This window comes from Salvelinus alpinus, chromosome 23, assembly GCF_045679555.1.
Source record: "Salvelinus alpinus chromosome 23, SLU_Salpinus.1, whole genome shotgun sequence".
Classification (NCBI taxonomy): Eukaryota; Metazoa; Chordata; class Actinopteri; order Salmoniformes; family Salmonidae; genus Salvelinus; species Salvelinus alpinus.
The window spans coordinates 15,845,492-15,859,859 of NC_092108.1; the positions used below are offsets into that span (position 1 = coordinate 15,845,492).

Genomic DNA, 14,368 nt, shown 5'->3' on the forward strand with positions numbered 1-14,368 from the left:
TGAGGTCTTGGCTGATTTCTTTTGATTTTCCCATGATGTCAAGCAAAGAGGCACTGAGTTTGAAGGTAGGCCTTGAAATACATCCACAGGTACACCTCCAATTAACTCAAATGATGTCAATTAGCCTATCAGAAGCTTCTAATCTAAAGCCATGACATCATTTCTGGAATTTTCCAAGCTGTTTAAAGGCACTGTTATCTTAGTGTATGTAAACTTATGACCCACTGAAATTGTGATATAGTGAGTTATAAGTGAAATAATCTTTCTGTAAATGATTTTTGGGAAAATTACTTGTGTCATGCACAAAGTAGATGTTCTAACCGACTTGCCAAAACTATAATTTGTTAACAAGAAATTTGTGGAGTTGTTGAAAAAAAGGTTTTAATGACTCCAACCTAAGTGTATGTAAACTTCTGACTTTAACTGTATATGCAACTAATTTGAAAACGGTTAACGTATCTGTATAAAGAACGAAACTATTCAAAACAAGTAAATACAAATATTGTTTCACTAAGAGCTACTGTATGTTAGGGACAGCTTGTTATTGATCCCAAACAGTTATTAAGGAGAGCTGAGCAGTGAGGAGCCATATAGGAGTGGTTAGACAGCTGATCATAGGTCAGTTATTAAGGAGAGCTGAGCAGTGAGGAGCCATATAGGAGTGGTTAGACAGCTGATCATAGGTCAGTTATTAAGGAGAGCTGAGCAGTGAGGAGCCATATAGGAGTGGTTAGACAGCTGATCATAAGTCAGTTATTAAGGAGAGCTGAGCAGTGAGGAGCCATATAGGAGTGGTTAGACAGCTGATCATAGGTCAGTTATTAAGGAGAGCTGAGCAGTGAGGAGCCATATAGGAGTGGTTAGACAGCTGATACATTTGATAAGGGGCAGATAAGAGCTAGAAGAGGTCACATGGGCGAGATCTCTATCCTTAATTAACATAACACCTTAGGTTATAATTGCCTTATTTGCATATTCATCATCAACTTGGACTGATCTCTCCCCCCCCTTCCTCCCTACAATCCCTCACCATCTCCCTCTGCTTCTCCCTCTCCATCCCCCCTCTCTGGCTGTACATGTTCATCTGGTCTAGCTAATGGGGAGTGTTTAGCAGTACCCTTGGCTCGCCTTTGAGCCCCGATTGAAATATCTCCTCAAGCAACAGAGAGCCGAGCCCGAACACACACACACATAGGCAGACACACACATGCACACACACACACAAACAGATACACGCACAACGAACACATGCATCCATGCACACATAAACACACGCTCGACTGCATCACACACACATTTTATAACTTGGAGCTGGGTCTGCAGCAGACGTACTGTATGTATTTATGGTGCAGTACTATGCTACAGTCAGATAAGACACACACACACACACACACACACACACACACACACACACACACACACACACACACACACACACACACACACACACACACACACACACACACACACAGTCCTGAGTCGCAGCAAGGGCAAATGTTACAGCACAGAACTCAACTGCAGCAAGCCCATAGAGTACGCAGTACAACACTGAGATGTCAAGCCCACAGAGTACGCAGTACAACACTGAGATGTCAAGCCCACAGAGTATGCAGCACAACACTGAGATGTCAAGCCCACAGAGTACGCAGTACAACACTGAGATGTCAAGCCCACAGAGTACGCAGTACAACACTGAGATGTCAAGCCCACAGAGTATGCAGCACAACACTGAGATGTCAAGCCCACAGAGTACGCAGTACAACACTGAGATGTCAAGCCCATAGAGTACGCAGTACAACACTGAGATGTCAATCCCACAGAGTACGCAGTACAACACTGAGATGTCAAGCCCATAGAGTACGCAGTACAACACTGAGATGTCAAGCCCACAGAGTACGCAGTACAACACTGAGATGTCAAGCCCATAGAGTACGCAGTACAACACTGAGATGTCAAGCCCACAGAGTACGCAGTACAACACTGAGATGTCAAGCCCACAGAGTACGCAGTACAACACTGAGATGTCAAGCCCACAGAGTACGCAGTACAACACTGAGATGTCAAGCCCACCGAGTACGCAGTACAACACTGAGATGTCAAGCCCACAGAGTACGCAGTACAACACTGAGATGTCAAGCCCATAGAGTACGCAGTACAACACTGAGATGTCAAGCCCACAGAGTACGCAGTACAACACTGAGATGTCAAGCCCACAGAGTACGCAGTACAACACTGAGATGTCAAGCCCACAGAGTACGCAGTACAACACTGAGATGTCAAGCCCATAGAGTACGCAGTACAACGCTGAGATGTCAAGCCCACAGAGTACGCAGTACAACACTGAGATGTCAAGCCCATAGAGTACGCAGTACAACACTGAGATGTCAAGCCCACAGAGTACGCAGTACAACACTGAGATGTCAAGCCCACAGAGTACGCAGTACAACACTGAGATGTCAAGCCCATAGAGTACGCAGTACAACACTGAGATGTCAAGCCCATAGAGTACGCAGTACAACACTGAGATGTCAAGCCCATAGAGTACGCAGTACAACACTGAGATGTCAAGCCCACAGAGTACGCAGTACAACACTGAGATGTCAAGCCCACAGAGTACGCAGTACAACACTGAGATGTCAAGCCCACAGAGTACGCAGTACAACACTGAGATGTCAAGCCCACAGAGTACGCAGTACAACACTGAGATGTCAAGCCCACAGAGTACGCAGTACAACACTGAGATGTCAAGCCCATAGAGTACGCAGTACAACACTGAGATGTCAAGCCCACAGAGTACGCAGTACAACACTGAGATGTCAAGCCCACAGAGTACGCAGTACAACACTGAGATGTCAAGCCCATAGAGTACGCAGTACAACGCTGAGATGTCAAGCCCACAGAGTACGCAGTACAACACTGAGATGTCAAGCCCACAGAGTACGCAGTACAACACTGAGATGTCAAGCCCACAGAGTACGCAGTACAACACTGAGATGTCAAGCCCACAGAGTACGCAGTACAACACTGAGATGTCAAGCCCACAGAGTACGCAGCACAACACTGAGATGTCAAGCCCACAGAGTACGCAGTACAACACTGAGATGTCAATCCCATAGAGTACGCAGTACAACACTGAGATGTCAAGCCCACAGAGTACGCAGCACAACACTGAGATGTCAAGCCCACAGAGTACGCAGTACAACACTGAGATGTCAAGCCCATAGAGTACGCAGTACAACACTGAGATGTCAAGCCCACAGAGTACGCAGTACAACACTGAGATGTCAAGCCCATAGAGTACGCAGTACAACACTGAGATGTCAAGCCCATAGAGTACGCAGTACAACACTGAGATGTCAAGCCCACAGAGTACGCAGTACAACGCTGAGATGTCAAGCCCATAGAGTACGCAGTACAACACTGAGATGTCAAGCCCACAGAGTACGCAGTACAACACTGAGATGTCAAGCCCACAGAGTACGCAGTACAACACTGAGATGTCAAGCCCACCGACATTGTTATCAGCTAAGATAAGACAGGGATTTCAATTAGAAAGATAATTTTTCAGTGTTTTCAAAGACATCTATCTCCGATCTGCACATGCATTGCCGAAAACATCTTGTACAAGCTGATGTTGGCTTAGATTAAACCTTTTCAAATAGCCAGATCACTAAATGATATTTCATTCCATCAACAATGCATTCAGAAAGTATTCAGACCCCTTGACTTTTCTACATTTTGTTACATTACAGCCTTATTCTAAAATGTATTAAATCGTTTTTTCCCTCATCAACCTACACACAATACCCCATAATGACAAAGCACAAACAGGTTTTTAGAAATGTTTGCAAATTTATAAAAAATAAAAAGCAGAAATATTACATTTACATAAGTATTTAGACCCTGTACTCAGTACTGTGTTGAAGCACCTTTGACAGTGATTACAGCCTTGAGTCTTCTTGGGTATGAAGCTACAAGCTTGGCACACCTGTATTTGGGGAGTTTCTCCCATTCTTCTCCGCAGATCCTCTCAAGCTCTGTCAGGTTGCATTTGGAGCGTTGCTGCACAGCTATTTTCAGGTCTCTCCGGAGTTTTTAGGTGCCTTTTGGTAAACTCCAGGCAAGCTCTCATGTGCCTTTTACTGAGGAGAGGCTTCCGTCTGGCCACTCTACCATAAAGGCCTGATTGGTGGAATGCTGCAGAGATGGTTGTCCTTCTGGAAGGTTCTCCCATCTACACAGAGGAACTCTGGAGCTCTGTCAGAGTGACCACTGGGTTCTTGGTTACCTCCCTGACCAAGGCCCTTCTCCCGCGATTGCTCAGTTTGGCAGTGCGGCCAGCTCTAGGAAGAGTCTTGGTGGTTCCAAACTTCTTACATTTAAGAGTGATGGAGGCCACTGTGTTCTTGGGGACCTTCAATGCTGAAGAAATCTTTTGGTACCCTTCCCCAGATCTGAGCCTCGACACAATCCTGTCTCGGAGCTCTACGGACAATTCCTTCGACCTCATGGCTTGGTTTTTGCTCTGACATGCACTGTCAACTGTGGAAGCTTATGTAGACAGATGTATGCCTTTTCAAATCATGTCCAATCAATAGAATTTATGACAGGTGAACTCCAATCAAGTTGTAGAAATATCTCAAGGATGATCAATGGAAACAAGATGCACCTGAGCTCAATTTCGAGTCTAATAGCAAAGGGTCTGAATACTTATGTAAGTAAATAAGGTATTTCTGTTTTAGTTTTTTCATAAATTTGCTAACATTTCTAAAAACCTGTTTTCGCTTTGTCATTATGAGGTATTGGGTGTAGATTAATGAGGATTTTTATTTATTTAAACCATTTTAGAATAAGGCTGTAACGTAACAGAATGTGGAACAAGTCAAGGGGTCTGAATACTTTCCGAAGGCACTGAATGTGTGTGAAACCGTCCATGTAATAAAGTATAAAATGTCCCACCCTAACCTTACTAAATACTGTATATTCTAATTCCTTCACTGCAAATGTTAGCACAAAGAGCTCCAGTTCTATACAGATAGCTTCAGACAAAGTTTCTCCTGAGCACCTATACAGTAGTAGAGAACAAGCTATACCCTCTGTTTTGATGGCTTGTAATGAGGATAAATATAGCCTTTATGATAGCAAAGTGACCATATTCGGTCTGTACAGGTACTGCATGTGCACCAAGTTACACGTGTACACACACTCGAAAAATGTACACACACACACACACCATCACACACCGAGATAACCTCTCCCCGGAATGCGTTCCCCTCCCTTCTCTCAGGTAGTCATTGTGCTGCTGCTCTGCTGTTCCTCTCTCAGTTGGGACTCTCCTCCTGATGAAAATACATCATTAAGAGACAACCTTGATGTCTGAAAGTGGAGGGAGAAGAGAACAAGGGACGGGTGAGGAGGGGATGAGGAGGTGGAGTGAAATTATCTTCAGCAAACACACAATCAGACTAAAACCCTTCTCCAGCAGTCAAGACAAAAGACACTGCTGTGCCTCTGTCTCCCAATAAAATCCTTCTCCGGCTCTTTATTTAGGCTACATACATACATACTTTTAAATGCCTTTGGCTTACAGGCTCTGTGAACTCTCTCTTGGATGGGTAAAGTGGCAAACGTTCAGACTGCAAGAAACTCCCAGCTACTCTCCATGAGCAGCAAGAAGTCAAGTGCAAAGACAAACTAGGATTTTGAAAAGGTTTGAGTCAGAGTGAGGCACATGAAGTGGACAGATACTGTCATGCAAAATGAGCACAAGAGATAAGACACAGCCATGGGAATAGCTGTCATCTTTCCAGAGGGCAGAGAAGACAAAGATAAAGTTATCGTATCCATATTCAGAAGCACTGTCTGTATATATTTGCATTATTGTGGTATAAAGGTGTTATAGTCAACTCATAAAGATAGTAAAGCAAATAGGTCTGTGGAAGTGACCTAAAGGCTATGTGAAGCATTTTAAAAGTGCTTTCCACAAAGGAGTAACTCTCCGTCCTACGTCTGGAAGTTTTGATAAGAACCCTGTGGTATAATTAACCAATAAGCCCCGCGGGGGTGGGGTATATGGCCAATATAACACGGCTAATGGCTGTTCTTATGCACAACGCAATGCGGAGTGCCTGGATACAGCCCTTAGCTGTGGTATATTGTCCATATGTCACAAACCTCGAGGTGCCTTATTGCTATTAGAAACTGCTTACCAACGTAATTAGAGCAGTAAAAATAAACTTTCTGTCATAATCGTGGTATATGGTCTGATATACCATGGCTGTCAGCCAATCAGCATTCAGGACTCCAACCACCCAGTTTATAATTAAGGTTAGTTTTGATAAGGACCACGTGTTTTATTAAAAGTTGTATTCCTCTCTTTATACAGTTCACACTGACTTTGCTTTGAGAAGTGCAGGTCCTAGATCAGCCGTTCCCAAACTATTCTGGTGCCATGATGACCTACCTGAAGTCTTTTGAATTTCCTTATGAGCCTCAAGAACAAAAAACAATATTTCTCGCCACAGCCCATTAAGCCACAACCCAAATAGGACCTATCTGTCACCCATTTCAGACCAGCCATTTGGGAAAAAGTGCCATAGATTGTTTAGGATCAGAATCACATCCTGGAAGAATAATAATCTCCCAAAGGCTCTAGCAATATGGCAACGTGTGGGAAACATGAAACGGTTCAGCATGAAATATCCACATAACACCTGCTCTGTACACACACACACACACATGCACGCACACACAGACACACACATACACATAAGCACACACACAAATGTGCACCACACACCTGCCCTGAACCATATGTGCTATTCGCTCCCTGGTTCTTTTTAATGAGAGTGTAGCAAAGGCGTCGCTACGCTAGGAGATCCAGGGTTGAGGGATATATGAGAGCCATATGTTGCAGAAGTGAATACACGTGTTAGCATCCCTCATCGGGTATGTGAGACCCCATACTGGGCGTCAGGTTCTCTTGATCGTGGGTAAAGCTTTGGAGAGACATTATTGATGAAAGGAGAGCATGAAAATGAACATAAATACTCTCTTATATTACCAATGTAATAACACATCATAAAGCAGACCATTTTATCCAGAGCAACATAAGACGACTGCTAATATTCTCGATATGTGAGTGTGGCCCATGCAAGAATAAGATCCCGTCCTTTCAGATCTCTGGACACCAAGGTGGTACAAGAGGGCGACTGGAACTGGGCCAAAGAGTAGTTTGTTTTTGGTACCTTCTCTCCTTACAACAAGATCTACATTCTGACGGGCAACACAATGGCCTGCCTCCACGAGCCCAGCACCTCTGCCCTCTTCATGCTGGAAAACGGCTGCCTGGGGTCCTTGCTCCCAGGACCCCCGCTGGTATAGGTCACAGAGGAGAAGCCTGCACAGCCAGAGCCCTCTGGTCCGATAGACCCTGAGGTATACAGAGGCTTTACAGGACTGCTTTTAAAAGTGTTGATGTAGCGTTGAGGAAGCTAAAGAACCCCACCCTCTGAGTTCTAACAGACTGGACTGTCTGGGCGGCTATAACTCAGGACACTCTCCATCCTGGTCCATCTTACAGAAGAACACTGACATATATCATATCAGTTATGGGGCCTCTCTTAGTAGCCAATATATCAACTTCCTGTCACATCTGGATATTTCAAACCTGGCTCTGAAATTCTGATTAACCCCTGCACTGCCACAGAATACTGCAGGAAGCTACAGAAGATAACAGTCTTCAGGTCTCAGGAAAGGCTACCCATCATGCACGAGTGGTTCACTGACCAACCTCTGTTACTCATGAATGAAATAGAGCAAACTGAATGTGTGAGACATCAGCCACTCTAGTAGGAAATGGAAGTACTGTACAATAAAAAGTGCTATTTTATTATTGATGCCTAAACGCCTCAGTTTAAATAATAAACAAGCACTTTTTACTCAGCCTCCATTTCCCTACCAAACAGGCATTTAGGAACACTAACACAATGCAAATGGGTGTTTACACATTTTACAGCTTAAAGTGAAACAGCATTTCTCACACTCTGCAGTTTTGAAATCAATCAATCAGTGTTTACCGGGTGTAACAGAACTAAACAAGAACAAAATGTTTGCAATTGCCTTCCTGGACATCAACGAACAGACTTGCACATGTCTGGTAGAAAGACCTATTTAGTACATGAACCCAAACTTGCATTCTTGGTATGCAGCGACAATGTAGCTACCATGTTGAGAGCCACAGAGCCCGTAGTTGTGATCAATACAAGTCATTAAGAATCCCTATGGGTCGTGCTGTACCCTCTGGCTCTACAAGATTGCTTCAGCTGAAACCTTTTTATTGGTTTAATTGCTTTTCAAATCAGTTTCGTATAAACTTAATTTCTAAATTAAATTACTTTTTTTTCTCCTTACATTAGGATTGAGTAATTATACTGTTTAATTAATCATTGATTAATCATTGATTAATAATTTATTGTATCCCTGTGCTGTAAATAATGTGTTACTGATTCTATAGCAGAGGCTATAATTGCTTGGCTATAAGTGATATACAGTGTAAGTGAAAATGGTTTCAATTGGTTTTGGTTTGAATGTTTTGGTATGTCAGTCAACAGCCCCGTGATGTCGGCTTGGGTGAATGCTATGCGAGATCCTTGGGATGCCCTACCCCATTGAAGTTGACATTTCAAATGGTTAAGGTAAGGGTTAGGGTTAGGTAAAGGTTAGGGTTATGGTAGGGGTAAGGGTAAGGGGCTTAGGGTATGGACGTCCCAAGGATCTCAGATAGCTCTGGCCTGCGGGTTGTGTGCCGTCTAAAGAGAGCCTAAGGGAAACACTGGCTGCACCTGTTGTTCCCTGTGGTGGCTGTGATGGGGTGAGCACCTGCTCACAGGGCTGCTGTGAGGCTGTCTGTGGCCATAGCAGGCAAAACAGGGAAACCATTCACACTCCCTCAGACTCCAAGTCTCTCTCTCTCTCTTTCTACTTTCTGTCTCACTCTCTCCTCCTTGCTCTACCCTTTCTCACTTATCCTCTCGCTCCCCATCTTTACTTATCTTTCTCTGCACTTCACTCCATGTCCCTCTCTCCTCTCTCTCTCTTCTCTCTCCTGCCTGTCTCTTTCGACACAAACATAAACAACTGCGACCAAAGGCTGTTAAAGTCCTCTATTGGAACTCGATGGCCCTGATAGAAAAGGGGGGAGTTGTAAACAATAAATAAATAATAACGGGTAAATCACTCTGCCGGCCCCAGGAATGCCAGCAGTAAGTGAGCAGTTTTCCTTGCCACTGAGGACCATGTTGGGTGCTTAAGGGATCTGCAGTGGGCTGTAAGTCTGATGGACACAAACATTGAGAGTGGGTGGGATGTTGGCAGCCTGGGCTTTAGTCTACAGTATATTCAGAGTCTCAGTCTGTGGGATTTAGCCCAATAAAGCTACCTGATGTTGACACCTCTTCTCTCAAGCCTCCCTCTGGTCATCACTATCTGGTCATGCTAGAAAGGACACAAGTACAACTCTATCTTGTGATTATAGCCATTAACCTTAACCGTACACCTCATTAAGACCACAAAGCTCATCCAATTTGGTCCATTCAAGCAAGCATGGTCATCTAGCGACTACACCTCCTCCTTCACACGTTCAGCTCTTTATGAGAATGGTCTCACCCCATGATATAATTAAGCAATAAGGCACGAGGGGGTGTGGTATATGACCAATATACCACAGCTAAGGGCTGTTCTTATGGACGACGCAACGCGGAGTGCCTCGATATAGCCCTTTGCCGTGGTATATTGGCCATATATCACAAAACCCTGAGGTGCCTTATTGCTATTATAAACGGGTTACCAACCTAATTAGAGCAGTAAAAAGAAATGTCTTGTCATACCTGTGGTATTGGCTGTCAGCCAATCAGCATTCAGGGCTTGAACCACCCAGTTTATACTGTAACTCTTGTTCCGCCAACAGCGGAACAAGAAAGAACAGTCGGGACGTACAATAAGTTATTTAACTACCAATACAATTAAAAACACAAGCCTGCCATGCAAATATCAACCACTACCCTTTTCAACCCAACTGGGTCTTGACTGGTCCCAGATCTGTTTGTGCTGCATAGCCAACTCCTAGGCTAGCTCTTCCTACAGTAGGTCTCAAAGTGCTTTACATTGTTCTACACTCAGGCATAGCCCATGGAGCTACTGAAAGAATAATGAGCCAATCAATGCAGTGATGGCAGGCAAATGACCATATGTCTGACCTTTGCTCTATATCACTGGAAACCTTTAGAAAAACATAATTACTCAATCAACGTCACTCTTTAATGCCACTTACTTACCCTGGTCAATTGGGGTTGAGAGTCACAATGTACAAGAATGACCCAACATGTAGGAAAATATAAAATGCATTATTGCATAGGATGAATAAGAGCTCTTGTTCCATATAGGATCAGCATGTTGACTAATTGTCAACATGATTAAACTCATCATATTCACCATTGTCATTCTTATGATCCGAATAACTGGGAAAACTTTAATGATCATACCCACATGAAAGTAATGGACTACATCATGCAAGTGATGCAACACATGATTAATTAAACTAAAATATATTAGTCCATGTCCAATTATGAAAACAATGATGCATTGAATAACACAAAGAACACAGAGCCCACACAGTATAGCAACCAAAGGAGACACGTACCTCAAAAGAATACGACACAACACCCTTTGTCATTGGCAAAAACCTAAACAAAGCATTCAATGGCAGCTGATTAAATAGCATGTGTACATTCAGAGCACCAGCAACCGAAGGCGCAGCCGCGGTAAAAACGCTGCTAAAGCGAATGCAATACCTGTTCATCCATCCTCCACCATCTCTCTCTACGGCTAAACTCACTCACCATTCACTGTGCGAGATGGACAGGTATGCAGGCGATGTCTGGTCTGTTGCCAGTCGTCCTCTCGTATGCAGACAGGTTTTCCTCTACGTCTGAAATCAACACAAAGGGTGGAGCAGGGCACCAAGCTCTCTCTGGTTCTTGGTAATCACAATGCCTGGATGAGAATCGGCTATTAAGCTACCAATCCCCTCTGCCGCACCTGTCTCTTCCTCGAGCGGCTTCTGCGCGTAACCGTGGCATCCCCGTTATCTTCCAGTGAACGCGTCCAGACCAGTTCAAACCTTTCCAATAAACCTTACCCGGGTAAAAGCGAAATATGGTACCTGCAGGTGCAGTGCTTTATTTATAGGCTACATTTCAGTGCCTTGTTTGAAGATAAGGATATTTTTCGGGCACCCCTGCAAATCACACAATGAAACCCAAGAGTGGGCTATAATCGGTGTAGAGGGGTAAGCGTCACCTTCAAATGACCAGAAAGCTTAGGCTATATGTGCAGGCAAAATACTCACGAGTCTTTTCATTCTGTCTTAATTAATTCTCTCTGTCTGTGGACCCCAGCTGTGCAGTCTTTCCAGGTTTGCATGCAGTGCTCCCTTGACAGCCGAAGAAAGACACTGGTCAAGCTCTCAGATATCACAGGCTCAGGCTATAATGGATATATTCCAACACTATGTTGAGAAAGGATACCAACGCAGAATGTCTCCAATATCCAATAATACATCAAACCAAATCGAATGTTATTGGTCGCATACACATATTTAGCACCACCAACACAGGGACAGAAATATTCAGGGAACGTTTCAAAATGACAAAGCACCCCACAATGCATGAATGGGGACGTCATTGATCTCTCTCTCTCTCTCTTTCTCTCTCTCTCTCTGTCTCTCTTTCACGTACGCATACACGCACAAACATTTTTTTCTTGCATATTCAAATCTGGCAGGTATTTCATCATGAAAAATACACTGAGTGTACAAAACATTAAGAACACCTTCCTAATATTGCGTTGCAATAACAAGTGACATCAACAAGGGATCAACAAGGGATCATAGATTTCACCTTAATATACCTGGTCAGTCTATGTCATGGAAAGAGCAGGTGTTCTTAATGTTTTGTACACTCAGTGTATAACAAACAAAACAATTCTCCCCCAAAAATTTAAACATTAGGTTTTGTCTTTGAACACTGTAGCATATCATTAGAAATGTGGAACAAACTGCAAATGTCTATTTTGGAGAAAACATTTTATTGGACCCTTAATGTAATTCTATCTAACACAATTATTTTATAACCAATCAAGGACAAATCTGGGTGTGAAAATGTCAAATATTAAAATAGCCTAAAAAACTGTGCATAATAAAGGAATCACTGCTGGAGGAGGGTATAGAGTGAGAGGTAAGATGAGAGTGTGATAATTTCCCACAGGGAATTATGCTGTCATCCACTCCCATTGCTATCAGTGGAAGCTGTCAAAACTAAGGAAACAAGATGATGTGGGAGGACATGGGAGCGCCTGAGTGGCAGGTGTCTTCAGGAAAGCATCTCAACAAATAGGAACAGGGTATCTCTATCATTTTGGACAGTAATGATATATTCACTAAATCAAATTTGATTTAGCCTATTCATTATATTCTGTGAGATAGGAGAGACAAAATCATGGTTGTAAATTATGTTTTTCCTAATTACATAAATAGTCCTATCCATCTGTAACAACTATTCATATCACACGCTCTAGGATCATGAACACAGTCAGAGGCAGATAGAGGAAAATATTATTAAGGAATTAAGGTTTTAATTGTTTTACAAAAGCGACAGTAAAACACATAAACACAAATTACTTGGATGGCTCATAGAGCTTCCGTGCTTTCACAGACTGACTACAGGTTGACTGAGTTCACAATTGACCAAAAAACAGACCAAAAACAGTAACAAATAAAACTACAGTATGAAATAAAGAGAAAACAGGTACACATATTTTAAGATAAATGGTAAATATTTTTTAAATGCAAATACATAGGCTAACTGAAAGACAATCCCCTCAACGGAGGACGGGTTCAATTATCTAAACAATATCCCAGTGGTGTAAAGTACTTAAGAAAAACTACCTTAAAGTACTAGTTAAGTCGTTTTTTGGGGGTATCTGTACTTTACTTTACTATTTATATTTTTGCTAACTTTTGCTTTTACTTCACTAAATTCCTAAAGAAAATTATGTACTTTTTACATTTTCCTGACACCTAAAAGTACTCGCTACATTTTCACCGGAAAATGGTCCAATTCACACACTTATCAAGAGAACATCCCTGGTCATCCCTACTGCCTCTGATCTGGCAGACTCATTATCCACAAATGCCTCACTTGTAAATTATGTCTGTGTGTTGGAGTGTGCTTGGCTAGCCGCCTGACTATCCGTCAATAAAAACACAAATAAAATGGTGCCATCTGGTTTGTTTAATATAAGGAATTTGAAATGATTTATACTTTTAAGTTTGATACTTAAGTACATTTTAGCAATTTCATTTACTTTTGATACTTAAGTACATTTAAAACCAAATACTTTTAGACTTTTACTCAAGTAGTATTTTACTGGGTGACTTTCACTTTTACTTGAGTCATTTTCTATGAAGGTTTCTTTACTTGTACTTAAGTATGACAATTGAGTACTTTTTCCAGCACTGCATTTCCATAGCTGGGGTTCAATATACAGCTTGGATCCCTATTTGTTTTTGTAGTTATTATGGATCTCCATCAGCTGCTGCCAAGGCAGCAGTTAAATTAAGGCAGTTATACAATTTTAAAAACATTACAATACATTCATAAGAGATTTCACAACACACTATGTGTGTGCCCTCAGGCCCCTACTCCATTACCACGTCTCCACTGCCCTATCAGCATCTCTCCACACAAAGAATAAACTGCAAACAAATTGACATTAGTGCAGTGGCATAACTTTTAAAGCAATACATAGCCTGTCAAATTTGAATAAATAAACGCTGATAAAGAAAGTAAACACATACCTCAGTACAATTGACCACACCGCAAACATTTATTAAAAACGCGAGGTTCTAAAAATAGTTATCCAGCAGACACAGCAAAACAACGACACCACACAGACTCCACAAACTTCGGGTACAAATGTTCTCATCCCCACACTGGTATAAGGGGCACTTTTATACTTTTTGACCTGACCTCTCCCCTTACAAAAAAAAGATTGCAGTCAGAGTACAGTATACGTGCAGTTAGAGTGCAGTATAACTGCAGTATGTTGCACATACTGTCTCCAAAATAACACTGTGTACTGCAGTTACTGCACTTTTACTTTCAAAACGTAAATATTTTTTTGTAAGGGTCTAATTAGGGTCCAAGAGGAATCACACTGACCAAAACCAAACCTTATCTGGCCTATCGCTCCCTCCCTCCCTCCCTCTCTCTCTCACACACACACACACACACACACACACACACACACA

General features: G+C 42.5%; 1 protein-coding gene across 1 annotated transcript in view; it reads right to left on the reverse strand.

The window, feature by feature from the left end:
* LOC139550335 (semaphorin-6B-like) overlaps positions 1 to 11,707 on the reverse strand; it is a 79,756-nt gene extending 68,049 nt beyond the window's left edge. Inside the window, exon 1 of the mRNA XM_071361171.1 lies at positions 10,899 to 11,707. Coding sequence (XP_071217272.1) covers positions 10,899 to 10,901 — 3 coding nt within the window. The 5' untranslated portion in view covers positions 10,902 to 11,707. The remainder of the gene's footprint in view (positions 1 to 10,898) is intronic.
* Positions 11,708 to 14,368: the final 2,661 nt, after the last annotated feature.